This window comes from Juglans microcarpa x Juglans regia, chromosome 5S (genome assembly GCF_004785595.1).
Source record: "Juglans microcarpa x Juglans regia isolate MS1-56 chromosome 5S, Jm3101_v1.0, whole genome shotgun sequence".
NCBI lineage: Eukaryota > Viridiplantae > Streptophyta > Magnoliopsida > Fagales > Juglandaceae > Juglans > Juglans microcarpa x Juglans regia.
In genome coordinates, this window is record NC_054603.1 from 10,787,102 (window position 1) to 10,811,708 (window position 24,607).

The 24,607-nt window shown below is 34.5% G+C and overlaps 2 protein-coding genes across 3 annotated transcripts; one reads left to right on the plus strand and one right to left on the minus strand.

Moving 5' to 3' along the window:
- The first annotated feature begins 7,318 nt into the window (after positions 1-7,318).
- On the plus strand, positions 7,319-14,279 carry LOC121267968 (phytochrome E-like). The gene is given in 6 exon segments (XM_041172062.1): positions 7,319-8,109; positions 8,112-8,621; positions 8,624-9,544; positions 10,824-11,631; positions 12,584-12,877; positions 13,949-14,279. Coding segments are annotated over 6 exon segments (3,294 nt in total). The 5' UTR covers positions 7,319-7,496; the 3' UTR covers positions 14,097-14,279.
- Positions 14,280-15,195: 916 nt separating this feature from the next.
- LOC121267969 (protein MEI2-like 5) lies at positions 15,196-23,737 on the minus strand. 2 transcript variants are annotated; one of them, XM_041172063.1, is made up of 13 exons: positions 23,680-23,737; positions 22,173-22,256; positions 21,941-22,084; positions 21,390-21,862; positions 19,828-19,986; positions 19,484-19,600; positions 19,239-19,390; positions 18,209-18,300; positions 17,131-18,082; positions 16,944-17,028; positions 16,502-16,570; positions 16,102-16,281; positions 15,196-15,905 (listed from the first exon to the last, which is right to left on the minus strand). In XM_041172063.1, the coding sequence occupies exons 2-13, from the start codon at positions 22,201-22,203 to the stop codon at positions 15,777-15,779; spliced, it is 2,583 nt and encodes an 860-aa protein (XP_041027997.1). In that variant the 5' UTR covers positions 22,204-22,256; positions 23,680-23,737; the 3' UTR covers positions 15,196-15,776. The 2 variants fall into 2 exon arrangements, with proteins under 2 accessions (XP_041027997.1, XP_041027998.1); XM_041172064.1 differs by lacking the exons at positions 15,196-15,905; positions 16,102-16,281 and adding an exon at positions 16,863-16,908 and having other exon boundaries at positions 16,509-16,642; positions 16,941-17,028.
- Positions 23,738-24,607: the final 870 nt, after the last annotated feature.

A 24,607-nucleotide genomic window follows, 5' to 3' on the forward strand; every position in this document is an offset into this window, starting at 1 on the left:
TAAAATTATTTTTCTTTTATTTTTTTACTTTAGATTTTGTCTTTCATAAGATAATACTCATTGGAGAAATTCTGCAAATCGATCGGGCTTATATTTATCTAAATAACAGCCCATCAATAATATAGTGATATGTAGGCTTTTTATTTAAACTACAATAGCACCGTATCCTAAAAAATACACTCCCCTCTCACGCTCAAATCTCCCTCTCTCACCCTCAAATCTCTTCATCCCCAATTAGCTTCAGATTAATTGTTCATTCGTCACCAAACTATGCAACTTTTTGGAAGCCAGGGAGGTCGAGCTTGCTGGTTTCGAGCTGATGATTGGGAGAAATGTAAACAGAGGGATCTTCGGCATGTTATAAAAACAATTAAAGTAAATTCTGACAATAAGCAAAAGAAAAAGGAGAAGAATATGACTGCTTTTTTTCTCGCTTAACGACGGTCCCCTTTTCACATAAGGCAATCATTTGTTATTGTCGAAGTTGTTTAGTACCACAAGAATAAAATCTCCTCCTTTCATATGATTAATCAGTCTTCTCATGGACTTATAAGCACCTTTAAATTATCTTGACATCTAAGGCAGCCAAAACAAGAAAGAATGAGGAAAAAGAAAAATTTTTTGTTTAACGAGGCAAATTTAAAGCAAAACAAAATTGCAAAAAGACTGGTATTTTGAGGGAAAAAAACAAAATTGAGCAAAATATTTTCTTGTTTAGTACAACTAATTTCACAGGAGAAGAGATCTGCCCAGGTGTTCAACAGGAAGAAGAGATCTGGAGAGGGGGAGATCTAATCCCCAACTTGTTTCTTCACCCACCCACAGATTATTGGTTTGACCCAATTCGTCGATCTTTGTTCTCCCATTGATTATGCAAATGGGTTCTTGACGCCACCAACTTTTGGTGGTGGTGGGGTTACAGCGATCTGGTTGTGTAGATTTTTAATAGCTTGTATTTTTTTTTCCCTGAGGGTCTCTCTAATTGATCTGGTGTAATAAACTTTATTATGTTTTAGATAGACTGGTTGATGTGGCATACTCTCATTGAAGGATGTTAAGGGCAAAAAAGTAGTCATACCACTCCAAAGCTGCTCTCTATTCATTTATTAAAAAAAAAAAAAGAGAATTGCTTTGGCACACGCAGTCCTCACTTGTGTTTTGAGAGGTAGCATCAAGATCTGCACCGCAATGATGGCACGCCTCGCAATTGTGATAACTTTACGTGGTCGTATGCTGAATATATGTGTGTATAAAAATTTGAAGCATAAAATAATAAAGATATGTATTATGACTATAGATATGTATTATGCTCGATATGTATTATGGCTAGGAGCCAAATGTGGGGTAGGTGGCCCTGCCAACAGCATCTGGTGGACGGGAGTCTACCCCACCCATGCAGAGGCAGCGCAAACGGGGGTGAGGTAGTGGGGTGCGATGTTGGGGAGTATGTGGAGACTAATTTTAGGGCTGAAAAATGTGTTTGCTCGACTTGTACTTGATAGTGGGCTCCAGCGAAGCTCAACCCGTGAATTTGCTCAAATCCCACTCGAGCCAATGTTGATTTGAATATTTGCTCGAGACACACTCAACACGTCGCTCGAGCTAAAAATGCAGATTTTGCTAATTAGAATTTACAATGTCGTTTGCTATATATTTGTCATATTTGACTTGTGTTGGACAACTTTCAGCATATTTTGAGAGAGAAAAATTGTCAAGTAAATGTATATTGCATAAGAGAGCAAAAGCCCTAGAGAGTGTGAGTTGAGATTGAGTGATTGTAATCTCATTTGTTAATAAGATTTATGCAACTCTGTAGATGTACGCAATTTATCAAACCACGTATATTGAGTGTCGTGTGTTTGATTGTATTGCTTTTACTTTATTTGGCATTGTTGGTGTGTGTTTGCACAACATTTCACAACAACTGATATCAGAGCCAAGGTCGGATCTAAAGGAGAATAATAGTTGGAGATAAAGTGAACGCACCCGGGATCGAGAAGTTCGACGACACTGATTTTGGGTACTAGAAGATGCAGATTGAGGATTATCTCAATAGGAAGAGACTCCACATTCCACTGTTGGGAAAGAAGCCGAAGAGTGTGGATGATGCTGAGTGGATCTTGTTAGATTGACAGGTTCTGAGGATCGTTCGGATGACCTTATCCAGAACAATGGCACACAATGTCAGTAAAGAGAGAACCACAGTTGATCTCATGGAGAATTTGTCAGGTATGTATGAAAAGCAGTCTACGAACAATAAAATGCACTTAATGAAGAAATTTTTCAATCTAAAGATGTCAGAAGGAATGTTTGTAGCCCAACACTTGAATGAATTTAATACGATCACAAATCAACTGTCTTATGTAGAGATTGAGTTTGATGATGAGTCAAAGCATTGATTATGTTGGCATCGTTTCCAAATAGTTGGAAGGCTATGAGGATGATTGTGAGCAGTTTAGTTGGCAAGACGAAATTGAACTACAACGATATACGTGACATGGAGTCGTGAGACACACACCCCTTTCATTGAAAAAATAAACAGCCAACATCCCCTTAAGTTATTATCTCAAACTGAAATATAATATTGTAAAGGTTTACAAAATCCATGTACAACATATGAAAAAAAACTTTCAAGACAGAATGTGAGGTAAAATCATGAAATTATATGAATAATCTTTATATGGTTTTTTACGGGCAATAAAAACCACTTGACAACTTGCAAGGCAAACAATGAGAGAGTAAGGTCAAGATGATATCTCATTACCCATTTTCTCTTAACAATATGAGAACGATAAACTTAATCTAAATGAACGATGGCATAACCCACAGTTATCAAGCACGCATTAAATATTGTCAAGGAAGACATTTATCTCGAACAGTATATTCATTGAGTTTGGTCGTTGGTTGGTTGGTTGGCTTCAAGTAGTCTGATGGTGACCTTAGGCGTCCAAGTGTGTGCGAGCTTAAACTTTACAGAGCATGGTTTTCTTTTTTGGAGGGGAAGTTCAAACAAACAAGAGAGATAAAGGGTGAAAAGAGAGGAAGGCCGAGAGACAGAGAGAGCTTGAGTAGTAGCTAGCTTGAGTGAAAGAAAGTGATGGCCGACGAGGAAATAAAGGATGAAATTGAGAAGGTGGTAGAGACTGCAAATGTGTTCTGTTGCATCCCAGAAGCTCGGCTTATGAGTGTCAAGCTCTTCAAGCGGGGTTTTGAACGTTGTTGTACATAGGGGTGTAACCGGTCCAGCTCGGTTTTGTACATTTTTTAAAATCAAATCGGTATATACCGATTTTGAAAATTTAAGAATCGATACCGAACTGATTCACTTCAGGAACATAAACTTCCGATGTTTTCGATTTCGGTCCGATTTTTCTGATTATTTATGTTAATAATAATATGATGTTTATATATACTAAACTATTAGTCTATTTATATTGAGTAATGCTACGTACAGTCCTCATTTGGAGACTATAATGCAAGTTTAGGCAATTTTATCTTTAAAATTATATAAATATCACTCCTAAAATAATTTTTTCTCATTAAATAAAAGGTCTGCACATACAGTCACCGAGCGGGGATTGCAAATGAAATTTCTCATTTATATTATAGTATAAGTACATTATTTTATAATAATTAATACATATTAGTATGGTAATAAATTTAACTATAGTCTATATAAGTTATAAACTTTTAATATGAGTATATATGATTAAATGTGTAAAAATGTATTTACAAAAAGAATATATATATTATAATCTATTATGCCAAAAATATATTTATCATTGATATATATATATATATATATATCAATGATAAATATATTAATAACTTCATATTAATTTTTATGTTTAACATTAAAATCTTATGTTATATTAATTTTCTATTATAATATTAAAATTTATATGTTACATCAAATATTATATTAAAAATTATAAGATTAATTTTATGTTATATCACATGTTATATTAATTAACAATTTAGCATATAATATATATAATATAATAAAAAAATTATAAATATATATACCGATCCAGTTTGCGCGATTTAAATCGGTTTTTAAAATATAAAAATTAGTACAACACCAATTTTGATTCTTAAGATTAGTATCGTACTGAACCACTTACAAATTGGACCGAATTCACCGGTCCATTCCAACCGGTTTTTCATTTTTTTACACCCCTAGCATGTGTTAACAATAAAGTCTTTGCGCATGGTCTGGCGGAAATCGATCTGTGAACCTTCCCGCAAAGATGTTTTATTGACGAAATAAGGATTTCGTGAGGACACCTGGTCAGAAGAGTCACTTTGGAGCACTCCCAAACTACTTCCAACCACTTGCTCAAACTTTTTCCTGTGTACTTGTTCAAACTTTAGCTCCAAGCTTTAGGTATACTTGAAGTGAGTTTTTATGATAATTGAATTAATTAAGGAAATAAGCACGTGCCTTGAACTTACTCGATCCCTACAATATTATTTATATTGGATTGGGAAGTAAAAAGTGTTTTTCTTATGATAGAATATATATATATATATATATATATATATATATATATATAGCCGAGAAAAAAAAAGAATATATATATATATAGGCACAATTTTGATGATTAGGTCATTATAAAAAAAAATAATGCTACGTATAATCGTGAAGTGTATAAGCACTTTGCAGTTACCTTAAAAAAGAATAAATTCTACCATTAAAAAATTAAATTTTTTTTATGTGAGTCTCGTATTTATTTACCTTTTATAAAATGATTGTACGACGCTTACACACTCACGACTGTAACTTTCATTACTCTTATAAAAAAAATATGAATTAAGAAAAAAAAAAGATATTTTGGTAGGTAAGTTGATAGTTATGATAGTTTATTTGTAAATCGAAAAAAAGAAAGAGTTGTACTTTTGATGCAAAATATATTTTAATTCATATATCGATTTAATTTTTGGATAAATTAATTTAAATTTTTTTCATATGAGTCTCGTATTTATTTACCTTTTATAAAATGATTGTGTGACGTTTACACATTCACGACTGTAACTTTTATTACTCTTATAAAAAAAATATGAAATAAGAAAAAAAAATTTTTGGTTCGTAAGTTGATAATTATGATAGTTTATTTGTAAATCGAAAAAAAGAAAGAGTTGTACTTTTGATGCAAAATATATTTTAATTCATATATCGATTTCATTTTTAGATAAATTAATTTAAATTTTTTTCATGTGAGTCTCGTATTTATTTATTTTTTATAAAATAATTGTGCGAAGACTATAACTTTTATTATTCTTATAAAAAAAATATGAATTAAAAAAAAAAAGATATTTTGGTATGTAAATTGATAGTTATGATAGTTTATTTGTAAATCGACAAAAAGAAAGAGTTGTACTTTTGATGCAAAATAGATTTTAATTCATACATCGATTTGATTTTTGGACAAATTAATTTCTATAATTTATTTTAAACCTTTTTCTAATTAGTTTTAGTACTTTTGTCGTCATCTTATTACTCTAGCTAACAAACCTCATGTCTTGTCAGCGTGAATCTTTACGTTATGACTAATAACCTGTCGACACATGTTTATCATTAAAGACTCAAAACTAAGGCCCTGTTTAGTTTTATGTATGGTTTCAATCAAACTCGTATCTTCTCAATATCTAAATATTATTTAAATATAAATATTTTTTAATTTTAAACTTTTTTACGATTTTGTCTAATTATTATAACTTTCTCAAACTTCTAAATAAAATATAAAAAGTAATTCAATTTTTTTAAATTTTAAAATAAAAATAATATTCTAAAATATTTCTCTTTATTACTAAAGTATTTCTCTTTATTTAATTATGGTAAATGGTCATTAACATATCCATCTCATAAAATTTTATTTTTCCTCAATTTGTTCCGGAATTGAATAGTGATTATCACATTTTATCGACAAACTTATAAATTAACTTATTTTTTAAATATTAAAGTTGAAAAAATCTCATACACAAAAAAAAAAAAAAAAAAAAAAATTGTAGGTGGGCATGCTAAGTGGCCACAAATTCATGATTCCGTCGATAGAAAGCAACATGTCGACCATATACAGCTATATAATTCAAAGGAAAAGGAAATGCGAAAATTTAAAACCATGCAACAATTTTTTTTGAACATTCGTTTGGATGCTTTAGCGTGTGTGTGGATGTTGAAGTGAGTTGAGTTGAATTGAGTTGTGATGATAAAATATTATTAAAATATTATTTTTTAATATTATTATTATTTTAAAATTTGAAAAAGTTGAATTATTTATTATATTTTATATTAAAATTTAAAAAAATTATAATGATGAGTTGAGATGAATTAAGATGAATTTAATAACCAAACGAGACTTAATCGTTGCAAGAATCTATATAATTTTGGGCCGCAAAGCCTGTCAAATCAATCATGTCGTCTTCAACTACAGTTTAACATGTTTCCCCACAAATGATGTTCACCCTCTCATCCTAGAATCTCCTCGTTTAATTTAGTAGGGAATAATTATATTTGATAAATTTTATTAAGATGAGTATAATTTTTTTTAAATTAAAATATATGAAGTATATTGTGATGAATTTAAATTTTTTTATTAGAAGTTGAAAAATAATAATAAATTTTATCAATAATTAATTTAAAATGAGTTGAGTTTTGTTCGACGAATAAACACAACCTAAAAGTTTTTTAAAAAATATTTATTCTATTTTTATGCAAGTGTAATTTATGAGATTTAATTTTTTTTTAAAAAAATTAAATTAAATTATATAAATATTTTACGAAGTATATAAATAAATCACATATCCATACCCACTTATAAATACAATTTTTTCTTTCTAAAAGTATATAAATAAATCATATAACTAATTTATGTGAACTCATTATTTATTTTAAAAGTTTAAACTGATGAGAATATACATATTTACTTATTTCTATCTAAACACTCTCTTATGTGTTGGTCACTCATTTTTATTAATTATTCAGCACGTAAAATATTTAATTAATAGAATTACGTGTAGAATTCTAACTCAATATTTCTTTTGATATTATCTATAATTATTGTTTGTCCTTAATTAGATGCTTAATATTATATTTATTTTATGATATATATAAAATTGTTAGATTTATAAACAGAATTATTAAAAAAATTAAAATTTAATTAACTAGAAGCCTTATATTATATTTATTTTATAATAAATATAAATTAAAAAAATAAAAAGAAAGAAAAAAATGCATGAAAACGAAATGAGAGAAGAACGTGAGTGCGAGATAAGGACAGGATTAGCAGTTGGTTACAGCAGTTTTGGAAGAAGATAAAAGCCCAAACTGTAAAGTTAAAAGAAAGAAAAGACGTGTGGAGGGGAGGCAACAAGAACAAGTGCGTACGGACGATAGAAGCAGCAGTTACAGCGATGATAAAGACCCAGCTACTTTCACTCCTCCTCCAATGCCCACCTGAGTTCCTGAGAAAAACCCATCAACCGGAGCCCTCAAAATGGGGCCGGGAAGCAGAGAAGGAGGCACAGCCTTATCATCTTCAGCGGCAAGCAACATCATGAAGCCCAACAACAACGCCAGTACCACCAACATCAACGACAGAAGGGGCAAAGCAATTGTTCAGTACAATGCTGATGCTAGGCTCATGGCTGAGTTTGAGCAGTCTGGTGTTTCGGGTAAGTCCTTTGACTACTCAAGATCAGTATTGGACGCTCCACAATCTGTGCCTGAAGAACAAATGAATGCGTATCTGTCTAGAATCCAAAGGGGTGGTCTAGTTCAGCCCTTTGGTTGTATGCTTGCAATCGAGGAACCCACTTTCAGAATTATCGGTCATAGTGAGAACTGCTTGGAATTGTTGGGTTTAGACGGGGAATTTGAGTCCAAAGAGTTTGAGGGTCTGATTGGAATCGATGCTAGAACCTTGTTTACGCCTTCTTCGGGGGCTTCATTGGCGAAAGCTGCCTCTTCTAGGGAGATTTCGCTGCTAAATCCGGTTTGGGTCTACTCTAGGAGTATCCAGAAGCCATTTTACGCTATACTACATCGAATTGATGTGGGAATTGTGATTGATTTGGAGCCCGCAGGGTCAGGTGATCCTGCATTTTCCCTGGCGGGGCAGTGCATTCACAGAAACTGGCTGTTCGGGCGATTTCTAGGCTGCAGTCACTCCCGGGGGGAGATATTGGGGTGTTATGTGATACAGTTGTGGAGGATGTTCAGAAGCTCACTGGGTATGACAGGGTTATGGTTTATAAATTCCATGATGATGATCATGGTGAAGTTGTGTCTGAAATCAGAAGGTCAGACTTAGAACCCTATTTGGGCTTACATTATCCTGCCACGGATATCCCTCAAGCTACTCGCTTCTTATTCAAGCAGAATCGAGTGCGAATGATTTGTGATTGCCATGCAACTCCTGTAAGTGTCATTCAATGTGAAGAACTAAAGCAGCCTCTTTGTTTGGTCAACTCAACGCTTCGTTCACCACATGGCTGCCACGCACAGTACATGGCCAATATGGGCTCCATTGCCTCATTGGTGATGGCAGTTATTGTCAATGATAACAATTCGTCAAAGCTTTGGGGGTTGGTGGTGTGCCACCACACTTCCTCCCGCTATGTCTCTTTCCCCTTCGCTACGCATGTGAGTTCCTTGCGCAGGCATTTGGAGTTCAGCTATACATGGAGCTTCAACTGGCATCACAATTGGCAGAGAAGAACATTCTTAGGACACAAACCTTACTATGTGACATGCTCCTCCGGGATGCCCCATCTGGTATCATCACTCAATTTCCTAGTATCATGGATCTTGTTAAGTGTGATGGGGCTGCATTGTATTATGCTGGGAAATGTTGGCATGTGGGTGTAACTCCAACTGAGTTGCAGGTGAAAGATATTGTGGAGTGGCTGCTCAGTAATCATGGAGATTCCACAGGACTGAGTACAGATAGTTTATCTGCTGCTGGTTACCCTGGTGCTGCTCTGTTGGGTGATGAAGTTTGCGGCATGGCTACTGCAAGAATCACTTCAAGGGATTTCTTGTTCTGGTTTAGGTCTCACACGGCGAAGGAAGTAAAATGGGGAGGAGCCAAGCATCATCCAGAGGATAAAGATGATGGCGATAAAATGCACCCTAGATCGTCATTTAAAGCTTTTCTTGAAGTAGTAAAAAGTAGAAGTATGCCTTGGGAGGTTTCAGAAATTAATGCTATTCATTCTTTGCAACTTATTCTGAGAGACTCATTCGAGGCTATGGAGGACAGTGGTTCTACATCATTGAATAACATTCAGCAGAATGATACTGAGATCCAGTGGATAGATGAACTCAGTTCAGTGGCTTGTGAAATGGTTAGATTGATTGAAACAGCTACAGTTCCAATTTTTGGCGTTGATTCAGATGGTCTCATCAATGGATGGAATGCTAAAATTGCTGAATTGACAGGCTTAGAGGCTAGCGAAGCTACAGGGAAGTCCCTGGTCAATGAAGTTGTTCACGAGGACTCACGTGGAACTGTTGAAAATCTTCTATGCAGAGCTTTGCTAGGTATAAATCTTTTAGCATTGGTAAACGCTGACCTCTTTAATTACCACATTGCTCAAACATCATAGTAAGCTACATCGCGTTCATAACTTTTGTATGATTCAAAGAGCTTTCTGAAGATGTAATTGCTAAGACATATTGGCATTTGGTACATTCAAAATCTAAACAATATAATTGATTTCCTCAGAGTTTTGTCCTTAGATGGTGTGGTTGCATGAATCATTTTGTCCATTCTTTATTAAATTGAGGCACCTTTTCAACTTGACCGTTATGGCTTTTCTTAAATTCCAATTAATTGAAGGGTAATGATAGCCTTACATTTCATTTACCATTACTTTACTATTCAGTTTTTTTTTTTTCCTTTTTCTTTGAATCTGGATTGAAAATCTCATAAAATGACCTTCTTGCATAATCTAGAAAAAAAAAAAAATTCAATAAACCAATATAATCATGTAATTTAATTAAAAATAAATTCAAATTTATAAAAATTGACATAAAAAATTGACATTCAATTTTATAAATTCAAGGAGGTGTAAGTGTATCATTACCCTTAATTGAATGCTTTGGGGCACGAAAGAAACATTTTTTTTCTCATGAATATACATAAAGAAAAATTTGGTCAGGAATCCCTTATACTTTGCCTAATTGAGATTTCTCTTGCTTGCTTTTTAGGAATAGCCACCCATGCTATGACAAATTTTGAATCAAGCCCCTTGATAAGAAATTTTGTCCATCCTAGTTAACTAAAACACATGGAAAACAGTAATACTGCCATGTGGAAAATTCTATTTTCTTATATTTAAAATACAAATTGTACTTGGGCTTTGTCTTATTTTATGATTACCTATAAAAAAAATATTTAAAAAACAAATTAAAGTACAAAAACACTTATAAAAAAAAATAAAAGTACAAAAATAAAGGTACAATAGTTTATCTTTTAAAAATAATTATAAAAACAGGAAAAAAAAAATTGGCAATTAGTAAGACTGCCCCCGCTAGACTTGCATTGGCCACCTTGGTGGTGGATCTTGCTTTAGCGGCAGGGAGGGGAAACCTTCCAACCCCACCAATTTATTTTTCTTTTTTTAAAAAAATATATTATTATAATTTTTTTTTTGTATTTTCATTTATTTTTTAAATGAAAAAATAATCTTTTCCACATTGTGGTGTTTGAGAATTTGGTCTGCCATTGCCTTGTACCTAGCCTTCAGCTTATTCCTCTTTCTTTGCTTTTCTCAAAATTTTCCAAGTGGTATAATTTTCAGTCCTTCAAATCATCCAGGTGAGGAGGACAAAAACATTGAGTTAAAGTTGAGAAACTTTGGGCTTGATGAGCAAAAGTCAGTTGTATATATTGTGGTCAGTGCCTGCACAAGTAGGGATTACGCAAACAAACTTGTTGGGGTGTGCTTTGTGGGTCAGGATGTTACACGTGAGAAAGTTGTTACCGATAAATTCATCCGCTTGCAAGGGGATTATAAAGCCATCATACAAAGTCTTAATCCGTTGATTCCTCCCATATTTGCTTCTGATGAGAATGCCTGCTGCTCTGAATGGAATGCAGCCATGGAAAAGCTAACTGGTTGGAAGAGAGATGAAGTCATGGGTAAAATGCTTCCTGGGGAAATCTTTGGAGGATTCTGTCGGCTGAAAGGTCAAGATACACTAACTAAATTTATGATTTTATTGTACCAAGGAATTACTGGTCAAGATACCGAGAAGTCCCCTTTTGGGTTTTTTGATAAAAATGGGAAATTTGTGGAGGTATTCTTAACAGCAAACAAGAGGAGTGATGCAGCTGGGAACGTAATTGGTTGTTTCTTCTTCCTGCAGATTGTTATGCCTGACCTGCAGCAGGCTTTAGAAGCGAGCGGGAAAGAGGATAGAGAATACTTTTCAAAATTGAAGGAGTTGGCTTATGTACGACAAGGAATGAAAAATCCTCTGAATGGTATTCGCTTTACCCACAGACTTCTAAAAAATACAGCTGTTTCAGAACATCAGAAGCAATTTCTCGACACTAGTGATGCATGTGAAAGACAGATCATGACAATCATTGAGGATATGGATTTCAGGAGGATCGAGGAAGGGTGAGTCTTTGTTGTAGGCCCAAGAAATGCATAAATTTAAGTTTTATATTCTGTACTATTTTTAACAGGATGTTTGAGTTCATCTGCAACCCATAAGCCATACAAATTAACTGAATATTTTGTATCAATGTGATTAGTTACAATAGAAGGAAATCTTAGATCTTATAGAAGGACCTCTCACTTAGGCATGGTACGTATGCTTAAGCACGACACACATGCTTTTGAAGTTTTATTACAAGAGTGACTTTGCTTCTTAAATGCAGCATGCCCAGTGAAAAAGCAAATAAAATGTTTCAATGGTTCTTGGGGAATTTGCACATGTTCGATGAAGAAGTTAGAGGAAACATACTTGAATTTAAATTGTTTACTCTTGACTTTCATGACCCCCCCCCCCCCCCCCCCCCCCCAAAAAAAAAAAAAAGAACAGAAAATAAGAACCCTGATGGAAAGGTCAGCGAGATGAAATTATCATTATATTTGTTCAGCCCCCTTTGGACAGATTTGACTCATCTCATTTGAGGCTCACATGCCTTGAATAAATCCAGCTGGATATTCAACTAAAGAATATATAATCGAATTCGTTCTTTCTTCATTTACATGTCCTTTGAGGTTGAGATTGTCTTATCGTTAACTTAAATATCTTTTGTGATGCACATTGCTATTTTCTTTCTACTAGTGTTGTTATCTTTGGCAATATGTTCTTGCTCCTTCGATTATAAATGATAAATGTTGGTCATTCACCTTATTATTATTTTTTATAGGTAAAGAAAGGTCATTCACCTTATTATTTGTAGATTATATTCACTTTTTTTTCCCCTCAAAGTATTATCATAGTAATCATACATCTATACATCTCTCCATAGACATCTCACATTAGTCATTCTTTTAACCGAAAATGAACCTATGCAGCAAAACATCCCTAGTTTCTAATATCTAATCCTGGTTACAGCAGTGGCCTGCAGCTAAAAATGGAAGAATTTCTATTGGGAAATGTTTTGGATGCCATTGTCAGTCAAGTCATGATCTTGCTGAAAGAAAGAAACTTGAAGCTTTTTCATGAGATTCCAGAAGAAATAAAAACACTATCTCTGTATGGGGATCAAATTCGACTTCAGCTGGTCTTGTCAGATTTCTTGCTTAATGTGGTGCACCATGCACCATATCCAGCTGGCTGGGTGGAAATCAAAGTTTCACCTGGTCTGAAGCTGATACAGGATGGCAGTGAATTTATCCGCATACAATTCAGGTACCCAAACCATGACTTATTTCATTTACGAATATTCACATACTATACTAAAAATCCCGTATTTTCCTTTGATTGCTATGTTCATTGCATAACAACTACTTTTTGAGTTTATATATGACCTTTGAAGGAGTTTCACCTCTCATCCCATTATCCAATTTCTCCATTTTTAATTTTTTTTTTGTATTTCTTCGTTAAAGTTTTTTGTTGTAAGAACAGGAAAGGAGTGGAGGTGTCACTCACACGTTTCTAGATATCTCCCTCCAAAAAAGTATGTATCTTACCATTCTCAGAATGGAAGTCTTGTGATTCCCATCTACACAGATTAGGGATTATAGCACTCATTTAGTTGAGTTTGCTCGTCCTAGAGTCCCTTCTAGCTGTTGTACGCGTTGACTGTGGTTACAGGCGAGAATTGTTATCACTTAGTTGTTGTGGGATGGCATCAGTGTTTTTCAGTTCAGTATGCCATGTTGAGAAACTCCATGAAATCCAGGATTGCATAAACACATTCAGTATTCGTTTGAATATATTGGAAACCTAGAATGTTGCTGTCATATTGAAAATTAAAGGACATTATAGTGATGCAAGAAAATCCAAAAAAGTCAAAAAGGGTTTTTCTTTTCTTTTTATTTTAGGGTAAGTAAAAAATATTTTGGATATATAATATAGATTGAATGGAGGTGTGAGAAATCAAACAAAAAGGGTTTTTTGCCTCGTAGAAAAGCTGCATGATTGTCCTGCAATAACTGAATGTCATCAAGGGTAATGACCAAATAACATGTATTGAAAACACCCTTTTGATTACTCTTCAGCACCAATTCCACTGCAATAACTCCACTTTTAATTTGTTACTTATTTGTACATTAGAACAGTGCATGGGCACCATAATATTCTTCGAAGTCTACTTTGTTTTGCATTAGGTTGTGTTTCCATTACCTTGCCTTTTCCAATTATGATCAGCTTCAGACTTTTAATTTCTTTCGTGGGTTTAGTTTTTCCTTATTTAGCTTGTCCTCTTTGGTTTTTTTTTTCCGTTTTAAACTTGGCTGTCCTCTTTGTTGTTCTGTTCAGGTCAGTTCTATTCATTCAGTTTTGGATCTGCTTTGAGGCCTTGGACATAATTTTTACTTGTTTCACTTTCACCAATCTTCTGATATCTTCAAGTTCCAGTTTAAAACTTCGAAGCTCACCTTCTCTCTTTGCTAAAGCTTCAAACTGAAATCCATCCTGTGGATGACACAATTTTTCTCTGAGCAGGAAAGCAATAAAAAAACCTTCCTAACATTACAAAATCCATAACTCATTATCTTTTAGACCATTTCATGCACAGATAACCTTGTATCTGTGCTTCTCCATCTCCTTGGAAAGAAATAAGATACACATGCACAGACTAAACAAATCCATTTCTTCTGCATGTAGAATGACACACCCTGGTGAAGGTATTCCTTCTGCTCTTATCCAAGATATGTTTGAAGAAGGAAACCAGTGGACAACACAGGAAGGCTTAGGGCTCAACCTGTCTCGGAAACTTCTCAGCAGGATGAATGGTCAAGTCCACTATGTTAGAGAGCACAAGAAATGCTATTTCCTCATTGACCTTGAACTTAAAACGAGGGAATTAAGGGAAGGAGAGCCCACAGGCAGATAAAAGCCGGATGACTTAACTGTCAAGAACCACTGTTGTTATAAAAGGAGATCGGGGAGATTGTCTGTAGGGGCACCTGAATTATGGTTATGTTATGTCATGAAAATTCTGGTAAACCCTTAATGGTTTATCAAAACTTGCTCGTTCCCAGGAGATTATTTTTGACTTCCAAGCCTATCCTCTGCCACTATTAATTGTATGCTGCCAATTTGTGTAGAACGGCTGTGTGGATTTATGTATATATGTATGCATTCACCTGTATAAATATATTTACAGGAAGGAACGTCTTAACCCTATCATCCTGAGTGTAGCATAAATGGCTGTTTTAAGTTTCATGATTTAGGATTTACAGTTGAATTTTACCGCCTTTCCATTTAAGAGCAAAAGTACCGGATGATAAAATAAAGGAATTGCTCTCTATAGCTGCACTGCACGACTTAAGGACTATTTTACTTGTCAATCAGCTTAAAAGCCAATACCCAAGAGCTCTTAATTAATGCCTGTCTGGAATGGTTCTTTTAGACAGCATCAAGAACTTGAAGGATCAGTTCGGGTTTCTTCTGTTTATTCAAAAGATTTAGCAAATAAATATTTTTACAATTATAAAAGCACGCATCCCTCTACACAACTACAACCAGGGAGGGAGAGAGAGAGAGAGAGAGAAGCAGCAGTCTGTACAATGTCATGTTCCACATACTGATACAACATCCGGATTTCCACTTCAAGAAAACCAAATACATAAAAAGATTGAACTCCCTCCCCAACTATACAATTTTGTAGCCCATGCTAAATTGCCAACCATTAGAAAAAAAAAAAAAGAAAGAAGTAGCTCCTGCACATTTACCCATATAAACATCATATTTGCAGATGAATAAGTTATCCGGCAACAAATGTCAACAAAATGAAAAGAGCAGAGGTCTTAGGAGAAATCATCATGGCACAAACTGGTACTTGCATTTGCCAGCTCAGATAATTGAGTTCGCTCATGCTTTCCCCTTTGCTCCTCCCTTTTAATATCAAGCCAGTTATCTGCATCGCACATCACCAAAATGCTCCTACAGGCTACAGCTTCTTCCAAAGCTCTCTAAACAAAATTAGGAAAGTACTTCCATACAAAACCTCCTTGCCTCTTTTCTTTTTCTTCTTGTCTGGGATTCATTTCTTCCTAGAACTTTATACACTTGATTATATACGCAAAAGTTAGCATTCACAGCGACCATCAGTGTGGCCAAGTGCAATCTGCACAGGAAACTGTCAACAACTTTCTGGCTCCTCACCGGAGCCATCCTTCGTCAGGCTTCCTGAAGAATTGCCCAAGTGGGAATCATTTGTTTTGGGGACCTGGATGTTCAAACTGTTGGAGAGAAGATGTTCCTGGATGATCTGCATGGTAAAATATGGACGACTGATCAGAAAAAGCCATGAACTACCTTGAACAATTACACCACAGCCAATGCTCATTAAAGGAAATTCCAGCATGCTGCAAAACTTTGTAACTTCAAGAGTCTATCACCGAGACTAATATCACTTTAATTAAGCATAGTTCAATTGCCTTTTATGTAGTTAATCATTTTATTACCTGATCACCAACATCTGAACCCTCTGAGTGAAAGAGAATTGGTCGACACCGCTTATCTTCATTCATCAAGCTTGAATTCTGGAAGTGGGTCACAAGGGCTGCCTTTCCCTGGATTCGAGCATATGCCAAGGAAGCAACTTTCTCACTATTAAACTTCTCCCACTTCTTTCCATTAAATGCCTGCATAAAACTAGAAACATTAAAAAAGATCTACAACTTTTCTCAGTACATTTTCCAAAAAGTCATCTTTATATTATACCACCACTCAAAGGAGCACATCAATTGCTAAGCCAAACTAAGATTTATGAGGTAAAAGAAAAGGGCTTGACTTGAAATAGCAGGGAATTTAAAGAGAAAGAAACTAATCCAAAAACCCTTAAAGGAGGATAAAATATAAAACCTCATAGAACGGAATTATGTGAGAAGGAGATAGCATATTGATAAATGCATAGCCCACGTTACATTTATTCTGCACCAAAAAAAGGAATTGCAATCAGTTCCAATTTAAGAAGCATTAATGCCTATAAATACAGAACGTAAACTATTAGGGCAGGTTTGGGGAGTGAGATGAGAATTTTGTGTTTTGTTTGAGAGTTTAAAATATTGTGTTTTAATATTATTATTGCATTGGGATTTAAAAAAGGTGAATTGGGATTTGAAAAAGTTGAATTGTTTATTATATTTTGTATGGGAATTTGAAAAAGGTGTAATGATGAAATGAGATGAGAATTTTGTATCTCATCCCATCCCCCAAACCTGCCCTAAAAGACCTGTTGAAACTACTCCTTCAGAAGCACACAATTTAATTTTTTTTGATAAGTAAAAGCACACAATTTAATTACCTTGAAATCAATCGGCAGATAGAGGAAATCATAAGTACCCCTGTGATTTTCATCAATAGCAGCTAGCAACATTTTCGAGGTGTATCTGAAGCACAATAATAATTTAGAAGTTGTCATAAATAGGCAACCAACAATGTAAAAATATGGCTGTGTATTCACAAATGACAATCATAGAGGTAACTCTTACTTATTTGGGATATTTTTTATCATTAAAGTTGTTCGGGTGTCTTCCCCACTTTTAATCTTATCTAAGTCAAGCTGAAATTGTTTCTTGCTATCAACCTGGTTCTCAACCCTTCTGCTCCGCCCACGCTCAGCCAAACTATCCATGCTGGAAGGTGGCATTCCTGGGAATGGGCCATTACCTAAGAACACAGGGCTAAGCCTTTGGGAGGACCGAATCCTGAAACTTGATGAGCCATTTTCAGACATGCTCCCAGGTATATTAATGCCAGGGTTAATTGCAGCACGAGCACCCATATTCACCATAAAATTTCCATCACTAGGGCCCAAACCCAAACCTCCATAAGCAACAGTACTCATTAATGATGTTTCTGGTGACTCTGGGAAGAAACCAAAATGCCTCTCAAAAGGAGCACCAGTTGGAGCAGACCCAACGTGATGATGGTGATGTGGCTGGGATGAGCCGAGCAAAGAGGAATGCCGACCTGAGTATTGAAAGGCAGGGCCATTTCCAGTAGATGTAAAAGGAAGTCCCATAGATGGTCTTGACCAAGCTAAAGAACTGGTGTGCTCTGAGTATGGATTCGGACTTCCCCAAAGAAACTGCTGCCCAGATAATGTTTCAATGCCAGATCCATTTGAAGTTGAAGGGCCAAAAGAGGTCATTGTTTGATGGTACTGGGTCGACTTGGGCTCTGGAAATGAATGTGACTGTTGCAAAGTAGCCCCATAAGCTGAATTTGTACTGCTTAGCATATGTTCTACATGGCTACCCCTTCCTTGGTCCTTGCCAATGGGAGCAACCTTCACAGAGGTTGATAGTTGTGGGTGCAGAATTGAAGCCAATCCAGGCAAATGATTGCCTGCTGTTGGGCTCAGGTTCCTATAAACAGGGGATTTACTGGCTGTTTGCATAGAATTATGTTCAATAGAGCCATTAAACTGCCCCCAGTTACCTGTCACGACCATTAGCTTGTTAGGGAAACAGCAGTTATAAAAGAAAAGGGATTGAGAAGTCAATAACTTAAAAACCATTTATTAAGACTACTCTTATCTCAAAAGAACATCACAAAGGACCCAACCTGGTGGAGAGTTGGCAATTGGAGAACCCACTGGAGCTCTAAAACTTCGAGATTCATCTTGTTCAAGCTCTTGATTCAGTTGCAACATCAAGCTAAAAATACAACAAATGATAATATCAATCATCAACATAGTTCAATAATAACAAAGCTATAAACTTTCTCACATTTCCAACAGTCTACAGTTACTATTTGTCTTTTTGTTCATAAGTCTGTTTACTTTTTTTTTTTAAGGGTATGTTTATTGCAAACAAGGAGTGAGTTCTTACATACAAAAACAACAAACAAAAAACCAAATACTGCATGAGTTATCTTGTCAAAAATAAGCGTAGCTGCAAGTCAAATATAGAGCTTGATGGAAGACTCTCACTACGCATAAAGAGAAGGAACATAACTGCATATGTCATCTCCTCGGCCCCCATCAAATAAGATTGATGTCATACCAGAGTTTGATGGCAAAAAAAAGGCATTGTTTTTTAACATAGAAAATTGTTACAGAAAAAGGAAGTTCTTTTTAGAAAGTTTTTTTTTTTTTTTTATAAGTAAGAAGAATTTATTAATCCACATAATTAGGCATGGCCCAGGTACTCAGAAAGTATACAAGAGATGAACCTACTTACAAGCTGCGCTGTGAAAAACAGCATAAAACTCATTAAGGCCTTGTTTGGATTGAGAAAGCATCTCAATTCATCTCATCTCATCTAATCATATCATTGCAACTTTTTCAAACTCCCACACAATATAAAAAAAATTCACTTTTTCAAATCTCAAAACAAAAATAATATTAAAAAATAATATTCTAACAATATTTTATTCAATTTTCAACTTTCATCTCATCTCAACTCACTATCCAAACCTCCCCAAAAATTAATTCCAGTCAATACAATAGCCGAAGCCCAAAGCAAATGAAAGAAAAAGTCGCTGATCATATTATTCTTATTTTTAAGTAAAAAAAATTAGAATAATATGATTATTATAAATTTTTACAGGTATAACATTTAAAATGTAAAGTCAAGCATATTGGAATACGCACTTTCTACGAGCTCCACCAGGACGACTAGGTTCAAGCTTTATGCGTTTACCAGCTATGTCACTCCTATTTAATGACTTAAGTGCTGCTTCTGCAGCTCTGACATCATAAAATTCAATAAATTTATGATGCCTCTTGTGTGGTGTTTCCCTTATCTGCTTTGTACAAGTAAATAGATGTTAACCATATATGCGAAAAAATGCCTGATGGAAAACAGGGAAAGGAATGATTTAAAAAGATATATCAACCTCTTTGACCTCGCCGTAAGCCCCAAATATTTGACGGAGATCTTCATTTGAAACAGAAGGATCCAAATTAAAAACTACCAAGGTTCCTTGATTAATATCCTTGTCTGATGGATTATCCTGGTGTGACACACCGAAAAAGACAACAAAGAACAACAGGACGTCAGAAACGTATCAATAATAGGGAAGTATATGATTCGGACTTGGAAATTTGTCTTACAACCTTCAGAATATTATTTTCTAACGAGTAAGCTATGGATTTCATTAACGATTAAAAGGGATGATGCATCAGTACACAGTGTATACATAGAGTCCAACTAACTATCATATGGAAAAAGGGCTACAACCTTTGGAATTGAGAAGTGAATGTCAAGTTTCCTCCGTCTTAGCGGCTTGTTTTGTAAGGCACGCATAGCAGTTCGAGCGGCACGGATATCATAATACGATATCATTACAAAACCCCTATGTTTACATGCAGTATACAGAGTTCTGATATCACCATATTGCTACAAAAAAATAAAATAAAATAAAATAAAACAATGATCGTAAGTAAGAAATAAAAGCAACATGATTTAGTACCAAAATTTATCTAGCCAAATATAAAAATATTAGAATTGAGTTAATCAAGAATAAAAATGACTTTAATATACATTTACAGTGGTACTTCTGCACTCAATAATACAGCTCCTAAATTTTATGAAAGGGTCTAACAATTTGATAAAACCCCTTGTAAGTTTAAATGTTAACAAGTAATGAAGAATATAGTCTTTGATCAGCCAATGATAAAGTTAAAAAAGCCAAAACTTTGAATTAGATTACTGCTAGTCCAACAATTGTGCTTTTTTCCCTTTGTTTTCAGAGGTGATGCAGCCGATCAAGCTGAATTCCACATAAATGACATTTCAAACAAGGCAACCAAAAGCAAGGTCTGGTACCACTGTAAATGTGTCATGGTCCACATATGTCCTAAATGCTTTCCAAAAGCATGCCATGCACAGTGGAGATAAGAGGTAGATAGGAGCCATATACCCCACATAGGGAAGTTACCAGTAATATTGATGGGCAAGTGTGATAGAGCAGGAAAACTAACACCTAATGACATGAAACCATGTCAACACAAGACAGGGTATTATAACTGCGAACTTTAAATATTCAAAATATTTTAAAAAGCAAGCAATTCTTAAAGTTACCACCCAACAACCTTACCCCAAGTCCCTGGCATATCAAGAGCTCGGCTAGTACTTTATTCGTAAGAATGTATGCTATAAGCCAGATATGAATGTTTACTTCATGTTATAAAAAATAATAATGATGCATTGAACTCTTTTGCACTACAAAAGCAGGATGTGCATCTTCCACTTCAACAAAATCACAGGAAACTGGTGTGAAACATGGATATCGGTGAAGCAAATGAATAACTAGATCAGTAAGAACACACAGAAATTAAAAACAAATAAATAAATAAAAACTAAAACACTAAATATATTTGATGACAGAACAAACTGAATTTTACTTCATAATTGGAGAAGGTGCAGGAGCAGGGTAGATGAAGCAGCTCATGTTGAAAACAGTTCAAACCTTAAGAACTGTAGATGCCAAAAAAAAATCATAGAAAACAGCTTCAAGCAATGAAACCATACAAAATTGGCACAGTAACGAAATTGGCAATGTTTCAATCAAAATATTGAATTTTATTTGTAAAGCATATCCAACTGTGAAGATGCTGCTGTAAATCAAAGAACAAAACAAGTATACTTTGCGGGTACTTGCGCTATGCCTTTTGCAATTCCTAATAAATTCTTTGATTACTTTGTTTTTTTTAAATGAAGAAGAAGAAGAAGATAGAAAGAAAGAAACTATCTCAAATCATTGAAAAAACAAAAAAGGAGCAGATCCTAACTTAAATTACCTCAAAGAGGGCACTTAGCTCTGAATCCTCAACATTACTGTTAATATTTCGAACAAATAATGTTCTGGAAGGATGTTCACCATACGGGTGTTCTCCAGCAACAGTTCCCACGCCATTCGGAATAGCATAGTGGGGCATCCCATTCCCAACAACACCATCAGATAAAAGCTTTGACATACCCATGCTCAAGCTCTCTTGTGGATCAGTTTCCAATTCCATACCTCCTCCACTGTCAAAAATATCATACTCTTCCAACTCCAAGTCCTCCAGTGAACCAGGCAACCCGTTTAGGTCAAAGTCTTCCATTATGCCAGCTAAAAGCTCCTCCTCATCATCAGGAAGCAAGCTTCCAATTGCATGAGTTTCAAGATCTTCAAGTGAATCAATGCCCTCCACATCTTGTTGTAGTTTCTCTAGGTCAGACGGGACGTATTCCACAGATTGAAAACCATGTTCTGATTCATTCAAATTAACTGCATGTTGGAAAAATCAAGTAAGAATTCATATAATAAAACAGCATATAAAATCTGTAACCACTAGCCAACACCTACATTTTTCGTGAGGAAGAACAGGCAGTGAGCTTGAAAAAAGGCTAGCATCACTTGAGCCATAGTAAGTGTTGGATCCAGACAAAATGCCCCATGCATCACCTCCTGCTTCTTTTGGGATATTTATAGTCGGTATCCTAGTAGTACCTATCAAAAATAATTCAGAAGACCTGTACTCAGAAATTGTACTCCATCTACTCTCCACATAACAGTATGGAAAATTTTAGAAAGTTACCTGAAGATAAATGGTTTGAAAACTGCTTCATTGCATCACCTTTCCGCTTAAGTAAAAAGATTTAAGTCAAGTGTGCATCAACATCTGAAATGTTTGAGATAAACAAATAATCCTCAGAACTTAAAATCGATGGCTAAACTATCACTGAAACTGGATAGAAGACAAGATCATAAATTCCTTGCAAAACAAAAAGAATAGTACAAGAAGCCGCCACATGCATAATGAACTCTTGGTGTGCTTGAGCAAAATGATAATTAGCAACAACTTTGAAGAACCAGAAAACTTGGCAAATATGCTACGGATTACGACCAAATAAAAAGAATAAGTTGATACTTTTTTTTTTTTACCAGAGAAATTATATTGATAAAAATAAGTTAATAATATCATGGGGATCATAGATAATTTATGGATTTTGTAAAATTTGAACAAGTTGGTTAAATGATTTCATTTTATACCTTGCACTTTCCCCAAAAAAAGGATCACAGTGCACATTCTAAACCCTAATAATCAAAATCACTGCAACTGAAAGTGTGTGAAAACAGTTCTCTATCTTAAAGGATCCCAAAGACACGTCCATGCTGTGCAGTACAAAGCAAAGTCACTTTATTAGGAATCCAAACACGTTTTTCAAACTTTTTATAACTTCCAATTTATCTTAGAAACCTAATGAACCAAATTACTTATATTCAGCGTATCAAACTGAATTAAGGATTCTAGCTCCAATACAAAATATTTTGTTTCCACTGGAGAGTTAATTTCATTGATCAGGGGCTGTAACAATAATGTAACACTCCAAGTCTTATCTATTTAAAGTAACCAGGAAGTAACATTTCATATAGTCAAATGGCAAATAAGCATGTTGTTCCAATTACAACCAATGTATCAAATTCAAGCATTAAATGCATACAAATAACTAGTTCAGGAGTTGGGTGTGCATCTAAAAAGATTATTGCAGCCATGCAAATCCAGATTCCATTAACCCATGCATAATAAATACAATTTAACCGTTTGCTTGCCTGTCGAAACAGAAAAGGTTAAAAAAACCCATACTTGCCGACAAACGGAAATCAAACACAGGAAAGAAATAAATATTTGCCTAGACTATGCGCGTATACCTCGGTGGGTCTGCATATAAGTGCATGCATGAATGTAGGAATCATGTACCAAATCATCGCAAGGCAACAGAGAGGGAGAAGCACCAAAGTTAACAGTTTTACAAACAGCTATAGCACAGTAAGTTCTCAGGAAACTACCAAACAAACACAATACCCCAACTTTCAATTCGAACACAAAGTTAAAGCAGAACCCCAAACAAATCTGAGCAAAATCACTATCCTAACAATGATTCAGGAAAAGAAAAACAAGAACATATTTAAAAAAATAAAAATAAATAAAGAACACCTCACAAACCAATTGGATCAAACCAAAAAATCATTCAAAGCACTAAAATTTGAGATTAACCAAAACCCAAAAACAAAAAACAAAAATAAATAGGGAGAGAAATTACCACAAAGATATACCAAGTCAACGAACCCTAGAGCTTAACAGAAGAGAAAGACGTATAAAAATAAAAAAACTCTTCCCAATCCCAGAGAGATGCTACTCTTTGCAATTCTAAATTTGTAAGCACTACTGCTGGTTTCTCTCTCTAGCACAATTGGATATTTTATAGAGAGAGAGAGGGAGAGGGAGGGTGACGATGATTGGACGAGAGGAGTGAAAAGCAGCAGAGAATGATTGAGAGAGAGAGAGAGAGAGAGATTGGTTTCTGAAAATGTAATGGGCGATTCAACTCTATTTAATATGTTTTTGGTGTCCAAAATTTTATAAAATAAAATTATATTTTCTCGTATATATTCTGAATATTTGGAAACTTACTTATATTGTTTTTGTTCCTATTTTCGATAAACACAATGATTTTGATAGAAACAACCACGTTTTGCCTATATTTATCTGGTAATTTCATCCTCAACGAAAGAATTTCGATGGGAATTTAGTTATGAAACCAGCTAAAAAAAAGCGATAATGCTTAGCCACGTCAGCTAAAATAAGGGGTTTTTTTAAAGGATTTTACAGACACCCACACGTGACACATTCTACGTTTCTACGCAACAGGAACGTGGTTTCGTAGCTTAACAAAATAAAACAGGATTTTTGTCGTGTTTTTAAATCTGCCTCCAATTTAAATCTAAAAAAAATCATATAATTTTATTTAAAAGTCTTTATACCATATATAATTTAATTTTAAAGTTATATTTTATATTTGTCTCTCTCCAATTAAATTATCTAGTTTTAATTAAAAAAATAATAAATACTATAATTATAAAAAAAATCTCACAAAAATAAATTATAAATTAAAATAATTTCATATAATATATTAGATAATATATTATATAAAATTACAAAAATTTATAAATTTAATTAATTATATATGA